Below are 16,396 nucleotides of genomic sequence, written 5' to 3' on the forward strand. Positions count from 1 at the left end.
TCAGAGAATGAGCTGTCTGGCACTGCCTCTGGCCAGCACTGCTTCCCTCTCCCTGGGGTCTACCCTCTGAGGCCCAGCAGCAGGGGTGTGGTCAGGAGCTCAGTGGGACTCCAGGGAGCTGAGGAAGCTGCCCCAGCCTCCCCTGTAAACCCCCGTGTCAGGGCAGGGCTCGTCTTCCTTTTGGTGTCTGGAAATGGCCCTCGGGGATCCGGAGGCTGTCTGTTCTACGGAAGGAAGAAGGGGGGTGGTTACTCAGACAGCGGGAGGCAAAGACCCAGCCCTGGGCGAGTCCAGGTGGAGTGGCAAAGGTGTGTGTGGCTGGGGTGAGACGTGGCAGGTGTCCAGCCACCTTTCTGGCGTGGCTCCGGTGTGTGTGGTTTTGTGATCTCCTCCAGCCCGAGTGCTGCTTCTCCACACGCACCTGAGGCTCTGCTGTGCGGATCGGACGAGGAGGGGACTGTTGGGCGGGGTGTGCTGCCCTCTGCCCTTGACTCTAGCCTGGGGAGCTCCAGAGCGGCTGCACCCACCGAGACCCCTCCAGCCTCCCCCCACCCTCACCGGGCAGGAGGGGCCTCCAGCAGGCTGCTGTGACCGGCCCCCAGCAGCACAGTGACCGCCTTCCAGGGGCCGGGGTCAGGCAGGCCGTGGGGGCTGTGTCCGGGGCCTGGCCAGGCTTCAGTGTGGACGAGGCTCCTGTGAGAGCCAGCAGCCCACCCTGGCGCCGGGGACAGGGCAGGGAAGGCTGGAGGAGGGGCGTGAGCAGGCCGAAGAGGGGTCAGCCCCTCCGGGTAGCCCCAGACCCCGGGATGTTGGTCTGTGTCTGGAAGCGCGCTGGTCCCCACCCTCAGTTCTGACAAAACCATCCTCTTAGATCATTGCGAAGCGCCTCCCGCCAGAGCAGCTCATCAGCCTCTTGCTGACCATGTTTGAGGGGCTGGGAGACCCCGACAAAAACTGTTCTCGAGCAGCGACCGTCATGATCAACTGCCTGCTGAAGGAGCGAGGCAACGTGCTCCTGGAGAAGGTGAGGGCGCCGGGGCCTGCGGGGTGGGGCCATGGTGGGGGCGGGACCCGTGGCCGTGGGGGCGGGGCCTGTGAGTGGGGCCATGGTGGGGGCGGGACCCGTGGCCGTGGGGGCGGGCCTGTGAGTGGGGCCATGGTGGGGGCGGGGCCTGTGGGTGGGGCCACGGTGGGGGCGGGACCAATGGCTGTGGGGCGGGCCTGTGGGTGGGGTCAGGGGCGGGGCTGCATACGTTGGGGCTCCTGCGTCTGGCCCCGTTCTCTGCTCTGGCGCACTGCTCTGTCCCCTTGCCCTGCAGACCTGATGAGGACAAGTGTTTCTCTTCTGATTGAGGACAGGTTAGAATTTGGCACAAGTAACTGCTGAGAAATTGAGAGGAAGGGGGAAGGAAAGGGAAGATGCAGGGGTCAGGTATAGGGAGCCCTTTGGCGAGTGGGCACTGGCTGGGCATTCTGCTCCAGTACCCGGAGAGTCCCGCAGCCGGCTGGCCCAGAGGGGCTGTGCCCAGGACGCTCAGGTGCCATCTGCTCCCTTCCACCCGCACGCTCTCCCTGTCACCTCTGCGTCCTCTTGGTGGGAGTTCAGGTGGCTGTCTACGCAGTTCCCAAATGTGCATCGGCAGCAGCTCTGTGTCCACCGTGTGGACCGACGGGTCCTTGTAGGTCTGCGGCAGGCTCCAAGGGTCCGGGGGGCTGCTGGACTGCCTGCCCTGTGAATCCTTGAGAGGCAGACCTGTTTGCCTGGAAAGCAGACGAGTGGAGACACGAACTTGTCCAAAGTACACGGCCCTGGGAGTCCCCCAGACGTGCAGGAGCAGAGCATCCTGTGAGTTCCTGAGCCCCTGGTCCCCAGGCTGACACCCCAGAGGGTGTCGCCACCTCCAGGCAGCACAGAGCACGGCCTTCTAGAGATGAAATCACACCACCCGTGCCCTTGTGCCTCCCAGTGTTAACATGTGAGGTCATGCGTGTTGTTGCCTTGTTCAGTCACACTTCACTCGTTTCTGCGTGTGCTGTGGTTCACTCATCCGCTGGCCTCAGTTCCCAGGGTGGGCTGTCTTGATGGGAGCTGTCAGAGTCCAGGTCCTTTGGACATGAGGGTGCATATCTCTTGGGGACACACCTGTGGAAGGACTGGGGTCTGCAGGAGAGGCCTACGTGTAGCTGTCCCAGGTGGCCTTCCAGGCAGGGGACAGCTCACCTCCTGCCAGCAGCAAGGAGGGCTCTGGTGTGCCCCAGCGTTTCTGCTGGGTGCGTAAGGCTGCATGGAAGAGTTCAGTTTGCATTTCTCTGGTAGCTGAAGAAGTTGAACATATTTGTATGTATTGACTGGCTACTCAGGTGTCCTCCTTTGTGAAGACACCAGTGTCCTACCCATATTTCTTCTGGGTCGTCTGTACTTTTCTTCTTGGTTGTGGAAGTACTTTGTATATTCTGGACCCAAGTTCTCTGTTGGAGGTGGACACACAAACACCTTCTCAGGGATGAACAGGAATTTGCTGATGGAGAAGATAGAAGAGCACGGGGCAGGGCCATGTCACAAGGGAGCTGTGTGGTGACACCTTGTCTGGCACTCGGCAAAGGGCTGTGGTGGGTGTGGAGGTGTCGGCAGAGTCTGGACGTGGGAGGAGAGGCATGGCAGGAGTGGGGAAGATGACACAGCCACGATAGGGTTTGCTGGGTGAAGGTTTGGATTTTATTTTGCGTTCAGCGGGGCTCCCCAGGATTTGAGTGGTAGGAAGGTGCCCTAGTGGCTCCGTGTGAGTGAAGGGCGTGGACCACACTGGAGGCAGAGGCCGCCGGTGTTCCTGGTGTGTGCATATGGAGGCCACGTCCGTTTACCGGCTCATCTGTACGGGACACTCGAGCTGCTGCTGGTGCGAGTAGTGCTGTGAACGCGGGTGTGCGGTCTCTCTTTATGACCTCGCTTCCCGTTCTCCCCGTGAATACCCAACAGTGGGATTACTACATTGCGCGCTAGCTCTGTTTGCAGTTTTTTGAGGAACTGCCATGCTGTTTTGCACTCCCACCCAGAGTGCACACGGGCGCGTTTCTCCGCATCGCCACCAGCTCTCGTGACCTGTCTTTGGGGTTGTTTGGTAAGAGCTGTCCTGCTGGGCGTGAGCCGGCACTCACGGTGGTGGCTTCAGTTCCCTCACGATGAGCGACAGTGCACGTCTTTTGATGTGCTTGTTGGCCGTTCGTACGTTTTCTTTGGAGATACATCTGTTCCTGTCCTTTGCCCATTTTAAAATCCTGTTGTTTGATTTTTGTTGTTGTTTTTGGGTCGTAGAGTTCTTTATGTATTCTGGATATTAACACAGTATCAGGTGAATGATTTATGAATTTTTTTCCCATTCTGTAGGTTGCCTCTTCACTCTATTGATTATGTCCTTTGATACATAAAAGTTTTTTTGCTTGTTTTTTAAGAAAGCTCTGCACCCGGTGTGGGGATCGATCATGATACACCAGGAACTGCTCTACCAGCTGAGCCGGTCGGGCACCCCTCATGCGCGAAAGTTTTTAAGTTTGATGTATTCCTTTTTTTTTTTTTTTTTTAATTTTTATTTACTTGTTTGACAGAGCACAAGCAGGGGGAGAGGGAGAGGGAGAAGCAGACTCCCCGCCGAGCAGGGAGCCCCATGCAGGACTCGATGCCAGGACCCTGGGGTCATGACCTGAACCGAAGGCAGACGCTTTACCAACTGAGTCGCCTCGGTGCCCCGATGTTTTTGCTTTTGTTGCCTGTTCTTTTGGTGTTATAGCCAAGAAATCATTGCCAAAGCCAGTGTCATGAAGCTTTTCCCTGTTTTTTCCTAGGAGTTTTATAGCTTTGGGTCCCACCCATTCGTGGCAGATCCGGGCTCCTCTCCACAGGCTCAGCACCTCGAGCTGGCGGGCCGGTGCTCCGGGTGCTGGTTTTTGCACAATATCCTTTCCAGCTCAGGGCCACAGACATGGCATTCCCCACGCCGCACCAGGGGAGTGGTGTTCCTAACTCCTGGGCTCATACTTTGTCTGTGGTGCGCCACTGTAGGCTCACGGGGGACACGGCACACCGGCATCTCGTACCCACAGATGCCATGCAGGCCACCATTTCCTTTCCTGCGCTGACAGACCTTGCAGGAGGACCTCCTAGAGACACCAGAACAGTTAGAGCGCTGGCTTCTCTGACATCAAATTAGGAGACGTGTGACTGGACTGAGCCCCCCGACTCCCACATGCGGGGTTCGTAAACCAGGGCATGTTGTAAAATTGAGTACAGAGGGCAAGACAGGACACCAGCTGCAGGCTCCAAACCTCAGTGCTGTTGGAAGTCAGAGAAGGGCCTTCTGTGGGTCACAGAGAATGTGCCGGGGGAGCCAAGGGAACAGGACAGACTAGACGTAAACCATGGGGCTCGTGCTGAGCCAGCCCTGTGGCGGAGTCACCCGTGGCCCAGCAGCTCCCCTCCTGGGCCCGTGCCTAAGAGGAGTGGAAACGGACGTCCACACGAAGACTCGGACGTGGACGCTCACAGCAGCATTACCCATAATGGCCAAATAATGGACACAACCCAAACGTCTATTGATAAACAGATAAATAAAATGTGTCCTACCCATACGACGAACTACCGTTCGGCAACCAAGAGGAATGAAGCCCTGAAACACACCACGTGTGGATGAACCTTGAAAACGTGGTACAGAGTGAAAGGAACAAGTCACCAAAGCCACGTGGTGTGTGAGTCCATTCCTCTGGCGTCCAGAGCAGGCGAGTGCACAGGGACGGACGGTGGGTTAGTGCGGCCAGGGGCGGGGAGGGGGTTGCAGGTGGGGGTGTCGAGGCAGTACAGCTACAGAGAGCAGGTTTCTTTGGGGGTGATGGAAATGTTCTCAGATGGACGGTGCCGATGGCTGCACGACCCTGTGAACACCCTAGAGGCCGCTGGGCTGCACTTAGCTGGGGTCCTGCCTCAGCGAAGCCGCCGTGAAGAAACCACGGGGCAGGACAGCCTGGGAAGGGGTGGAGCTGCGGGGGGACGAGGGGCACAGGCGCAGGGCTGGTAAAAGGTAAAAGGCCAGGAACAGCCCGGAAGGTGTACGGCATGCAGGCCAAGCCCCACGTGGTGGGCCGTCGGAATGCAGACGCCCCGTCCTGGGACAGGACAGGCCTGGCTCACCGATGTCAGCCCCGGGCCGAGAGCGTCCGGCCCCAGGACCTGCCGTCACGCACACCACGTTCTAGCTGCTGAACAAGATACGCAAAAGCAAGGAAAACACCAGAGAAAATAAGCAGAGACGATACCACTGAGACAATTCAAAAGAAATACCTCCGACAAGACAAGTCGGGAAGGAGAGCCAGTACCACAGCGAGCGAAGGAGGAGAAGCAGCTCGCTCCCTTGTGCTGGAGAACTGGCCCGAGGCCAACAGACTCACCAGCATGAACGCGGGGGGCATGTGAAGGTCAACCCACAGCTGTGGTTGCAGCCGGGCACGCGTGTGTGTCCAGGCCAAGGGAGCGTGTTCAGCAGCGAGCTCAGACGGGGGTCCTGTGGATGTCACGGTGCCGGCAGTAACAGGACCCCCAGCCCAGCTGGTGTGGAAAACACCGCTCCTGGCTCAACACGTCCTCACTGCCGGAACTCCCCTTGGCCCCCGTGTAGGGGACGCGGTTTCCTGTGGCCACAGGCAGCTTCCGCAGACCTGTGGTGGGGCCTGGGGCGGGGGCCAGGGTGGGGGGCAGGGCAGGGCCCTGGCTGGTGGGGTGTGGAAAGGGCCCCCAGAGAGGGCCAGGTATGCAGGAGGGTGACCCTGGTGCAAGCGTGCTGTTTCAGAACTGGCTAACCCACTTTCTGTACCCAAAGTTGTAAAGGAAGAGTGCCGTCGTGGTCACAAGTCCTTTGAGAAGTGGCAGTGACAGCACCTCCCCCTGCAGCCCAGGTGGGGACCTCTGGCCCACCCCACCCTGGGCACATGGCCTCCCACACCCCTGCCTAGCCTTGTGCCCCACATGCCGTTGCAAGCAGGTGTGAGCCTGGTCCAGAACATTCCACCGTCAGCCGTGACCAGGCCCTTCTTGCTACTCCTGCGGCCCAGGTGCCCAGGAGGCGGGCGTGCACATGGTCCGCTGGCTGCCCCTGTCCAGGGGACTGTGTGCCTACAGCTGTCCTGTCTGCGGTCCTCTTAGACCGGTGTCTGCCAGTTGTGCAGCCCCCACAGTAGCAGATCACTGTGCTGGGGGCCGGCACTCCCTCCCCGGGGGCCTGGGGACCCACAGTGACAAGGCCATGCGCAGAATGTTGGGCCAGCTGGAGGCCCCAGACTTGCTGTGGGGCTGGGGCACCGGCTGCCCGCACCCGACGGCCCCTCTGGCTTCTGGGACAACAGCAGCCTGCCAGCCCTGCCCAGCCGTGTCCGCTCCCTGGTCCTCCCTGCCCGGCGCACTGCTCACCCCCTCGCCTGGCAAGGGCGGCCGTGAGTGCTGTTCAGGGCCCAGAGGCTGGGTTTCCCTGCCCAGGGGTAGGAGGGCCCTGCAGTTGGCCTTCTCCTCCCATGCCCTGCGTGCCCCACAGCCCGCTGCCCGGTGTGCACATCGCGCCGCCTCCACCCCTGGCGGGCCTCTTGGGTGCTTGTCGCTTCCCACGTGAGATCTAGCTCCTCGTTCCAGGACCACAGTGTCTCCGCCCAAGGGTGCCAGGCTCTCACCTTCTCCTTTGGTCTGGTGGCCTGCGCTGATCCTGTGGGATGTCCCTCCCCATGACCCCAGCGAGTGGGGCTCACAGCCAGCCGCTCTGCCCGGGCCGCTGTGCTCTGATGGCGCTGGAATGGCTCTTGGTGCGGCTGTGTGCCTGGGGCCTGACCTCCGTGGCCCATCGCCCACAGGTGCCTGAGATCGTGAGCGTGCTCCGCACGAAGCTGCAGGAGACTCGGGAGGAGTACGTCCTGCAGGCCGCTCAGCACAGCGTGTACCTCCTGGCCTCCCAGCACTGCGCTGCCGTGGTGTCCAGCCTCCTGGGCAGCCCCCTGCCCTTTGACAGGTACGTGCACCTGCCAGCCTGCTGCGGGGGCTCCAAGCCAAGGATCAGCCCAGACACGGGACTTGAGGGCCCCGCCTGTCGCTAGCCCCTCCTGCATTCCGCGCCCCAGCTTGCCCTCTGCGGGGCGCGCGCCATCGCGTGTGAGCAGACTCCCTCCCCCGCTGGGGAAGGGTCCCCTGCTCGCACTCCCAGCTCTTGAGTTTCTGCCAGGGACCCTCGAAGGAGAGGGTCTCTCTCTGCTCGAGGCCTGTGCCCTCATCCTGCCTTCTCTGTTGGGAGAGGTCTCTGCCCTCCTGTGCTGGGCACCCCCCCGCCCCACGTGGTGGTCTGCGCGGACCCTGCCCCATGCGGCCGGCTGGTGCCGTCTGTCTGCACGGCGCACTCGCCTCTCCCTGACTCGCGTCAGCTGTGTCTTCGCTGAGGCCCTTGGAGGCGTGCTGCTGGGTGTGCACCTGGCCGGGAGGCCTCTCTTCCTCGGGCGCCTCCAGCGTTAGGGTGTCTCCTCTTCCGTCCTGTCCCCGTCAGCCTTTGTCCAGCGTAAATGGCCGCGTTTCCCCACTGTGGTGGCGGGAGTCCAGCCCCCCCGTTTGGGACTTGTCTGTCTTCCTTCTTCTTTCTTGATCTTTCTTGTCTCTTTTTCGCTTGACAGGGCCCTTTTTTATGAATTTGTTTTCCCCTGAATTAGTTCGGAAGTCATACCCCTGTTCCTGTTCTTCTAGTGGCTGCCCTGAGAGTGACCCCGTGTGTGTAGAGCCTGGCTCACCAGCACCTCCCTTCTGGCGGCCTGGGCCTTTGCACGTGGGGCTCCCTCCACCCCTCGCCATGGACACAGAAGGGCCTGGTTGTGGCCCCGCGGCCCGTCAGCGCCACTCGCATGTGCACCCACTGCTTTGCTCTTCGCTCATCCCCCCGCTTCTCCTTTCACGGAGGTGTCGCCGGCACCATCCGTGGCCCGGATAGGGGCAGGGAAGGTGTCCGCCCCCCAGTAGATGCCTGTGTGCCCCTTGCTCGAAACTCCCTGAAGTGCCCCGCCATCTGACGGCTGTCACCAGACGTGTGCCTCGCTCCATCTTGAACTCAGAGAATAGGATCGGTGTAGAGAGAATCACCCGGCATCTCCTCCGGCTTCCGTGACGAAGCCTTTGTCTCTGGGGTGCACGTGCTGTGGTACGCTGCACACCCCTCATTTATGCACGGGAGTGGGACTGTCCCAGCCCAGGGGTCTGTGCGGTGCAGCCGCGGGCCAGATCCAGCCGGCCACCTGTTTTTGTCCAAACTGAGCTCATGATGACTTGCGAGAATCCTATGAAATTAGAATCTATCCGTAAGGAAAGTTACTGGAACACGGCACGTCCGTTCACTTCCGCACCGGCATCCGTCGCTGCGTTTGCTCAGTGAGGGGAGAGCGACGGGTCCGCGGAGGCCACGTGCCGGCGGTCAGGAGCGCGCTGCTCGCTGCCCTGGATGCAGGTGCACGGGGCTCCCCATCAGCCAAGCCCCGTCCCTCCCCCGTGTCCCCATCCACGCCGCACGTCCTCACCTGCTGGCTGCGCGCCTCTCTCCACGTTGGCCACCACACCGTGCTCCTCGTGGCGGTATCTTGGCCTGTGTCGCTTTCCCTCCCCTGCAGTAGACCCTCCGGCGCTCCCTCGGTGAGAGTCCGTGGGCTCCAGCGCTGTGACCTGAAGTTGCGTTCGCCCGGCTGCTCTCCTTGAATGTGGCCTCGCGTGGGGATCCTAGTTTGGCAGGACCTTCCGTGTGCAGAGGGTGACACGTCGCTGTCTCCAGACTCCTGCAAGATCTGAAGGAAGCCCAGCGCTGTCTCTGGCTGGCGTCTGCGCCTCGCGGGCGGGGGGCCGGGGCCTGTTGTCCTTTACTTGGCCGGCTGGAGTCTGTCCGTGCGCGCCTGGCATCCGTCCTGCACTTCCCAGCCTTTTTCTCTCGGAGACTATCCATCGTCTGCTTCACCTCTCCGTCCCTTGCGGCTCTGGCGCTGAGTTCAAGGGGACTTCTTCCTGTCGCCGTCCCCTCGTTGTGCGAGGCTGCGCTGAGGCGGCTCCGGATCCCCGTCTCCTTTCTGAAGTGCTGTGGCTGCTCTCTCCAAGTTGTTCTCGATTCTTAGAATTTCCAGTTCCCACTGGATGTTTGAAGCGTGTCGTTTCTCTGTGAGCACGTGAAGCGCGGTGGTTTTGGCGCGTTCGCGCTCACGGTGTCTGGTTCCTCCGGTTCGCTCCGGCCGTGTGCTCCTCGTTGCTCTGGAGGAGACGTGTGTAGACGCTTCCGAGGTCTGGAGGATGCCGCCTCCTCCAGAAAAACCCGTGTGCTTCCGGCAGCTCCCAGGGGGCCTCAGGCCGCCACAGTTCTCCCTGCTCTGTTGCCAGTTCTGCTCGCCACTCGGCTCCCAGACCCCCAGGGGCAGGGGTGGGTTTGTTGGGACGTGAGGTCAGGGTGCCGTTTCCCAGCTGGCTGGAGTGGAGGCTCGCGGGCGCATCCAGGGGCATGGCGCGGTGCCGGCAGTGGCCTGGAGGTGACTGGCCTTCTGCCCCACTCCAGCCACACCTGTACCCTGTGGCGGGCGCTGGCTGTGGAGCCCGGCCTCACCGCGCAGGTCCTGGGGCTGCTCCTGGAGAAGGTGAGCAGAGATGTCCCATTCAAGGAGACCCGGGCCTTCCTGCTGAGCAGTTCTCCGGGCCGCGTGGCCACAGTGCTGCCCCTGGCGGTGAGTGGGGCCCCGGGGCGGACGTGAGGGGCCCTGCTCAGCCTTCTGCCTGCTTGTTGAGAGGAGCCTGGGTGAGGGGCCGTGTTGCTGCTGGCGGGAGGACCCCACAGGTGGCCTGGGTGCCACCATCAGGCGCCTGGCAGCTAACGGGGGTGCCGGAGCCAGCCCCGCTTGGAGCCTGGGCTCGTAAAGGCCCCGCAGGTGTTGGTCCCCAAGGGAAACGACTCCGTTTCATCCCGTGGAAAAAAAGTAAGCCTGGCTTGGCAACGTTTTCAGCAGTAAAGCAGCTGTGAGAATTTCCTCCTCCTCCTGCCATGGAACCAAGCACAGATGGTGGGAGGCCTGTCCCCACGGGGGTCACACTGCCCCCGTACCTGCCTCCTGCCCGATGGCCGAGCGAGGCTGCAGCCCTTGTCCTGTCTGCACCCAGCCCTCCAGGGGGCTTCTCAGCCCTCCACAGGCCCGAGATCTCCACGGCACGTGGGGTGCATGCCAGTGGGGGCTGTGGGCTGGTCCGGTTTTGGGGTGCAGGGCCTAGCCTTCACCGTGGCCGGCCTCGTTAGGCCCCAGAGGGAGGGGTGAGTCTGAAGCGGCCCCTGTCCCCAGGCCACGTGTGCGCTGTACGAGGTCATGAGTGCGCTGGCGTCCGGGCCCGCGGTGCTCCAGCTCTACCCACAGCTGTTCGCGGCCCTCCTGCTACGCGTCAGCTGCACCGTGGGCGTCCTGCTGCCCCGGACTCTGCAAGCCAAGGAGAAGAGGGGTGCAGGCTCTGCTCTGGCCCCCAGGAGCCTCGAGCCATGCAGGTAACCGGGTCCTCACCTCCTGACCCCAGCACCGTTGCACGAGCACGTGTGCGCCTCTGGTGTGTGGGTGCGAGGCTGCCTGGCATCCTGGCAGCGAGGGACGGGGCAGGAAGGATGGGCCAGGCGTTGGGGGCTTGGCTCAGGAGCTGCTTTGTGCCTGGGGCGCTGGCACTTCCCCCGGTGATGATGGCCCAGGTCACAGTGTCAGTGCTGGGGGCGCAGCTCCCCTTCTCACCTCCTCCAGCAGGTCTGGGATGGGGGCTGGGGGGAGGCAGCTGCCACTCCGTGGGGGGGGGGGGGCTGGCTTCCAGGTGGCCTGTAGGGGCTTGTGGGACACTCAGGTAGGTCCAAAGTCCTGCCTCCTTTTGAAGACGGAGCCCTGGGGAGTGTTTGCAGCGCGGGTGGGGCGTGGGGTGAGCCCCACCTACGACGCGTGTCTGCCGCCTCAGTCCTCAGCTCTGGGTTCCCGCCCCTACCAAACTCCACTGGGGGCTCGCTGCCTCTCCCCGGGGCCGGCTTCCTGCGGTCAGACCTGCAGCCGTGCGGGGGCCCGGCACCAGCCCCACACCACTGGCCTGTGCGCCACCCTCCCTCGTGGCTCCTGCTGGGCTTTGGGGTCCTTGTGGTTTCTGTCCAGTGGGCCTGGTGCTGGGGCTGCCGCAGGCGGGTGGAGCTGCTCGCCGGGAGGGGTAGACAGAGAGCTTCGGCCTGCCTGTCCTGCTCTCTGGGCTCCTTCCTGGGCCCGCCGCGGAGGCACCTCAGGGCTCCAGACGACTGCCTGGGGTCACAGGGCCAACAGAGGAAGCCCAGTGACAGCTTAGGCCGCCTCCCCACCCACTGCAGGCACGCAGGGTCAGAGTGGCCCCCCGGGGGGGGGGGTGGACAGGAGCAGCATCTGCTGCCCCCTCCCCACCACAGGGCTGCCCCACCACAGGAGCGGCTCGCGCCTTCTGGCAGAGGCCGTTCGCCAGAGCCGCCTGGGTCTGCGCAGACCAAGCGGAAAATGTGAATGGACTGGCAGACGCCACCGGACCAGGCCTGGGCCTGGCATGCCGACTCCACTCCACGGCCTGGGAGCTGTAGGCGCACAGGCCCCAAGCCCCACCGGGGGTGTCCGGCTGCCACCCCGGAGCTGAGTCGTGTGCAGGGCCAGGGACAGGTCTAGGAAGTCAGACCACGGGAAAGGCCACGTCCATAAAGATTCTGGGCAGCAGGGTGGAGGCCAGGAGGGCACCTCTCTCTAAGCTGTGAACGTACTTCCCGGCCAAACCTGCATCTCATCACTTCAGAAATGTAGCCAGTCGGAAGTGGCCCTAAAAGAGCCGTGCGGGTCACATGTCGAGCACCCACCGCCAGTGGGGGCCTGGCGGGAACCCCCCCCCCATGACACCAGTGCCACAGCCGTTGCTGGGTCAGATCATGTGCACTGCCCTGGGGTCGGGGCCTCGCGTGTGAGGTGGCCGCTTGCCAGGGAGAGGTCGGCATCCGGGGAGAGGTGCCGTGGTCCCAAGGCCCTCCGTGTGTGGTTCCCACAGCCCCGGCGAGCGTTCTTTGGGCTACAGTAGGCTTTGCCGTGAGGCTCTGCCGGGTGCCGGGCCGATGCGTGCTCTCGCCCGAGACCCAGGACCACGGCGTCCCGTCCCTGCTGACTGCCTGCTGGCAGCCGTGAATGCTTCTGCCTGATCGGGGAAGAGGCAGGTGCTAAATCCCAGCTGGGCCCCTCCTGCAAGGGAGACGGGGGAGGCAGGCGCCCGCAAGGCTGGGTGAGGGCGGCAGGGACCAGCCACACCTGCCGTCCCGCCCGTGGCTGAGTCTGTCGAGGGACTGGACATGCCCCATCCTGGCCTCGGGGCAGGGGTGTCCTCACCTGCACAGAGCCCCACCTGCCATCCCTTCCCTGGGCTCTGCGGCCTCCCGGGGAGGGTGTGGCTGTGTCCATGTGAGCAGGGGCTTCCGAGGTGCGGAACAGACGGAGTGGGGGCCCAGTTCTCGGGTGCCTGGCAGACCTTGCTCCACCAGCCGCCTACGTCGGCTCCCCCTGCCACTCAACCAACAGCCCCGCACAAGTCAGACCCTGACCTGCCTTTGGCTCCGCTTTTATTGATAACTTCCCGTGTTCTTTTCCTTCGTTTCTTAATTAAATGGAGGTCTTCAAGGCAAGTGAAAAACCGTGCAGCTTGTTACCCTAAAAGTGCTGTTGGGCCTCAGGGACACTGCCTGCAGCAAGCCCCCACCTGCCCGTCATGGCGGAGGGGTGGCTAGGCGTCTTAACAGCCTGAGACCAGAGGGTCCAAAGTCGCCTCGTGGTGCCCAGCTTGAGAAGCACGGGGAGGGCCTGAGGGGCCCCCCCAGAGAGTGCTGCTGGCAGGACATAGGCCAGGCAGCCCTGGGACAGTCCCCTCCCCCCCCCCCCGGGAGGATGAGGCTGTGCCATCCCCCCCGCATCCCTGTGTGTCCCCCAGCTCCGCCGTGGATGCTCTGCAGGCCATGCTGCTCCGGGGTGGCAACGAGGACGTGGTGCAGCGCGTGGAGCTGGAGGGAGGCTGGCAGCTGCTCAGGACCTCAGCGGGGCACGAGGAGGGGGTCGCCCGGCTGGCCAGGTTCAGTTTGGGCCATGTTTGGGGCCCTGGGACCCCCCAGGGGCATGTGGGAGCCGGAGGGCCCAGCGTAGAGGAGCAGGCCTGTCCGCTCTGCAGCTCAGCCTGGTTGGGGGCCTCCCCTGGGCGTGTGGAAGTGGGGAGGCCACCGAGGAAGCTGTGTGGTCTGGCTGTGTTGATGATTTCGGGCAGGGGGCGGGGGCCTCTATGGAGGCCTGGTGAGGTGGGCTAGGAGGGCTTGGCAGCTGGGTGCAAGGCAGGAACAGCCCTCATGTCCACGTGGGAGTTGGCCTGGGGGGGCTGCAGGCCGAGGCCCCGGCACTCACACTGTGTGGCTGGCCTCCTTCCCTAGCGCCATGGCCAAGTTTGCCGGCCCCCGGCTGCCCCTGGTGATGAAGGAACTCGTGTGCACACAGAGCAGCGTGTATGAGATCCAGCGGGTCACCTCCACGGGATTCCTGGCCGAGGTAGACGCCTCCTGCTGCGGGCCTGGGAGGGCGGGGGGCGCCCCCCCCCCCCCCACGGGCAGGCCTTGGCCTCCCCAGCCAGAGCCACTGCCCGGGGCCTGGTGGGTGCAGCAGCCACCAGACCATGCCTGGTGACAGCCCCACTCTGCACCCAGTGAGGGGAGGCCTCGGCTGTGCAGTCCGCGCCGGGCCCTCTGCCTGGACCCTGAGCCTCCCTTAGTAGCCCCGCTGGGGCTGACAATGCCCAAAACCTGCCCAAAGTGTGGCTGGGGTCAGGAGTCAGAACAGACTTTTGCCACGTCCAGTCCTCACAGCAAGCCTGGACTGGGCCAGGGTGGGGACGAGCCCCTGGAGGTCTGTGGCAGCGTGGTCACTGCACCTCTACTTCCAGCTGCTCACCAGCAATGTGGTGAATGACCTCATGCTTCTGGAGTCCTTGCTGGACAACCTGGCGGCCCGGCAGAAGGACCCGTGTGCCAGCGTGCGGCGGCTGGTGCTCCGAGGCCTGGCCAACATGGCCTCTGGCTCCCCAGATAAGGTGAGCTGGCCGGCCCTGCGGGGGCATGGCCAGGAGCACTGTGTGGGCAGTGGGGACGGGCACAGAGGGGGTCCGGCGGACAGCGCCATGGGCGAGCCTGCCGGGTGATGGCTCCGTGACCTGGGGACACAGCTGAGTGCGGGGCCCCCCCAGGTGCGGGCCCATGGCCCCCAGCTCCTGACAGCTGTGATCGGCGGGCTGGACGACAGGGACGACCCTCACAGCCTGGTGGCCCTGGAGGCCATGGTGGGCCTTGCGAGGCTGCTGGACCTGGTGGAGCCGCAGGACCTGCGCCCCGTGCTGCTGCACGTCGCCATCCGCATCCGGCCCTTCTTTGACAGCGTAGGCTGGGCAGGGAGGGCACGGGGCACCGAGAGGCCTGACATCCGCCCCCCGCCCCTCCTCTCTGAGCTTTAAGCCCCAGCTCTACCCTGCTCCCTGGGCCCCACAGGCTGTGCATCACCCCTGCACCATGCCCCCCCCCCGCACCACCCACGTCCCCTGAGGGCTCTTTCTCACCAGCCTCCCCATCCCTCCCCAGGTGCCTGTGTCAGGCAGGGCTAGTGCCCATGACACAGGAACAGGAGGGTGGCATAGGGAAGGGGCCTGAGGCCCGGCACTGGCTGACACCAGCCCCTCCCCCCCCCCCCCCCCCAGGAGAAGATGGAGCTCCGTTCTGCCTCCATCCGCCTCTTCGGGCACCTCAACAAGGCCTGCCACGGGGGCTGTGAGGACATGTTTCTGGAGCAGGTCGTCGGCGGGCTGGTGCCCCTGCTGCTGCACCTGCGGGACCCCCAAGCCCCTGTGACCAGTGTGAGTCTCCGGCAGGGGACGGGTTCCGGCAGGGACGGGTGGGCCAGGCCTGGCTCAAGGACGCGGTGGCTCACGTGGACGCCCCGCAGGCCTGCCGGTTCGCCCTGTGCATGAGCGGCCCCAACCTCGAGTGTGCGGAGCTCCAGGCCGCCCTGCAGAAGCACCTCCAGGAGGGGCGGGGCCTGCACTTCGGGGAGTTCCTCAACAGCACCTGCAAGCTCCTGGTGAGGGCGGGGGGCGGGGAGGGCGGGGGGGAGGGGGACGGGCAGGCGGGGGCACGGGGGCTGGGGACTCATGGCCTCTCTGCAGATGCTCCACTTCCCGGAACTGCTGGGCCGCCTGGTGAGCACCAGCCTGTTCTACTTCAAGAGCAGCTGGGAGGACGTCCGCGCCGCGGCCCCCATGCTCACGGGTGAGCAGCGCCCCTCGGTCCCCTTCTACCTGCGCTGGACCCCGCCCCCGCCCGACCCTGACCCTGCTTCTGCCCACAGGGTTCCTAGTGCTGCACGTGGAGGACGAGCACCGGCCACAGGTGGACCTGGAGCAGCTCACAGCAGGTGAGCCCCGGGCGAGTCCCCGCCCCCACCCCCCAACCTGTCAGGGGCCTCACTGACCTGTGGGCACCAGGGGGGACTAAGTGATTTTCCTGGATTTCAAGGATTTTTCCCCTGTCACTGGTGACCTCATCGTCTCTAGTAATTCACGGAAACTTCTTAACTGTTCCAAAAGAGCTTAAAAAACACTAAAAAAGGAAAAACTATCTTTCCGTTGGCTCCCAGGCACTCCCGGCAGAGGCCTGTCTTAGGAGGGCGGTGGGCGGGTGGCCCCCACACAGGGTGGGAGGGGGGTGCACCGTGGGGTCCTGGCCCCCCAGGCTCGGTGCAACGGGAGAGGGGTGGGAGCAGCCCGAGCCGGGGCTGGGTGGTGGGGTGTTGGCGGGGGCCCTGGGCTCAGCTCTAGAGGGCGTGCAGGCAAGCCCTGGCAGCGGCTCCCTGTCCCCCAGCGCTCCAGCTCCTGCTCAAGGACCCAGCCCCCCTGGTGCGCATGAAGGCTGCCGAGACTCTGGGCCGCCTGGTGAAGTTCGCCTGAGGCTCCCCCGGCAGCACCCCCCCTACACACAGTACCAGCTTGGGTCTGAACCCCCAAGACGGGGCCCTGAGGAGCCCCTGCCCGAGGCGGAGGGGGGGAGCTGCTGGGGCCCAACGCCTGTCCTGGAGGAGGCCGCTGGAGGCCAGGGTGGGGGGGTGGGGGGCAAGCTGCTGTAACCCCCCCCATTTCCAATAAAGCCATTGGCTCCTCAGCAGGTGGCATGGGAGTGCAAGGACCTAGCCTCTCCTTGTGGGGCAGGGCAGCTGGGAGCCCCTGCCCCCCCGTTTAGAAAGATTCCGTGAACGAGGGGAAGGCCCCAAGCTGTGCTGGGAC

General features: G+C 64.1%; 1 protein-coding gene across 8 annotated transcripts in view; it reads left to right on the top strand.

Annotated features, from left to right (window-relative positions):
- The window catches only part of MROH1 (maestro heat like repeat family member 1), a 69,263-nt gene extending 52,971 nt beyond the window's left edge, over nucleotides 1-16,292 (top strand). For 7 of the 8 annotated variants that reach the window (XM_048212507.2, XM_048212508.2, XM_057307758.1 and 4 more), the window contains 13 exons: nucleotides 872-1,024; nucleotides 6,883-7,037; nucleotides 9,591-9,756; nucleotides 10,363-10,559; nucleotides 13,022-13,159; nucleotides 13,509-13,623; nucleotides 14,015-14,161; nucleotides 14,315-14,503; nucleotides 14,819-14,974; nucleotides 15,064-15,198; nucleotides 15,284-15,386; nucleotides 15,466-15,531; nucleotides 15,978-16,292. In XM_048212507.2, the coding sequence (XP_048068464.1) occupies nucleotides 872-1,024; nucleotides 6,883-7,037; nucleotides 9,591-9,756; nucleotides 10,363-10,559; nucleotides 13,022-13,159; nucleotides 13,509-13,623; nucleotides 14,015-14,161; nucleotides 14,315-14,503; nucleotides 14,819-14,974; nucleotides 15,064-15,198; nucleotides 15,284-15,386; nucleotides 15,466-15,531; nucleotides 15,978-16,063 (1,806 nt within the window). In that variant the 3' untranslated portion in view covers nucleotides 16,064-16,292. Of the gene's footprint in view, nucleotides 1-871; nucleotides 1,025-6,882; nucleotides 7,038-9,590; nucleotides 9,757-10,362; nucleotides 10,560-12,094; nucleotides 12,896-13,021; nucleotides 13,160-13,508; nucleotides 13,624-14,014; nucleotides 14,162-14,314; nucleotides 14,504-14,818; nucleotides 14,975-15,063; nucleotides 15,199-15,283; nucleotides 15,387-15,465; nucleotides 15,532-15,977 lie in introns of those variants that run through there. The other variant, XM_057307761.1, reaches the window with a different exon arrangement.
- Nucleotides 16,293-16,396: the final 104 nt, after the last annotated feature.

Source organism: Ursus arctos, unplaced genomic scaffold (genome assembly GCF_023065955.2).
Source record: "Ursus arctos isolate Adak ecotype North America unplaced genomic scaffold, UrsArc2.0 scaffold_6, whole genome shotgun sequence".
Taxonomy (NCBI): Eukaryota; Metazoa; Chordata; class Mammalia; order Carnivora; family Ursidae; genus Ursus; species Ursus arctos.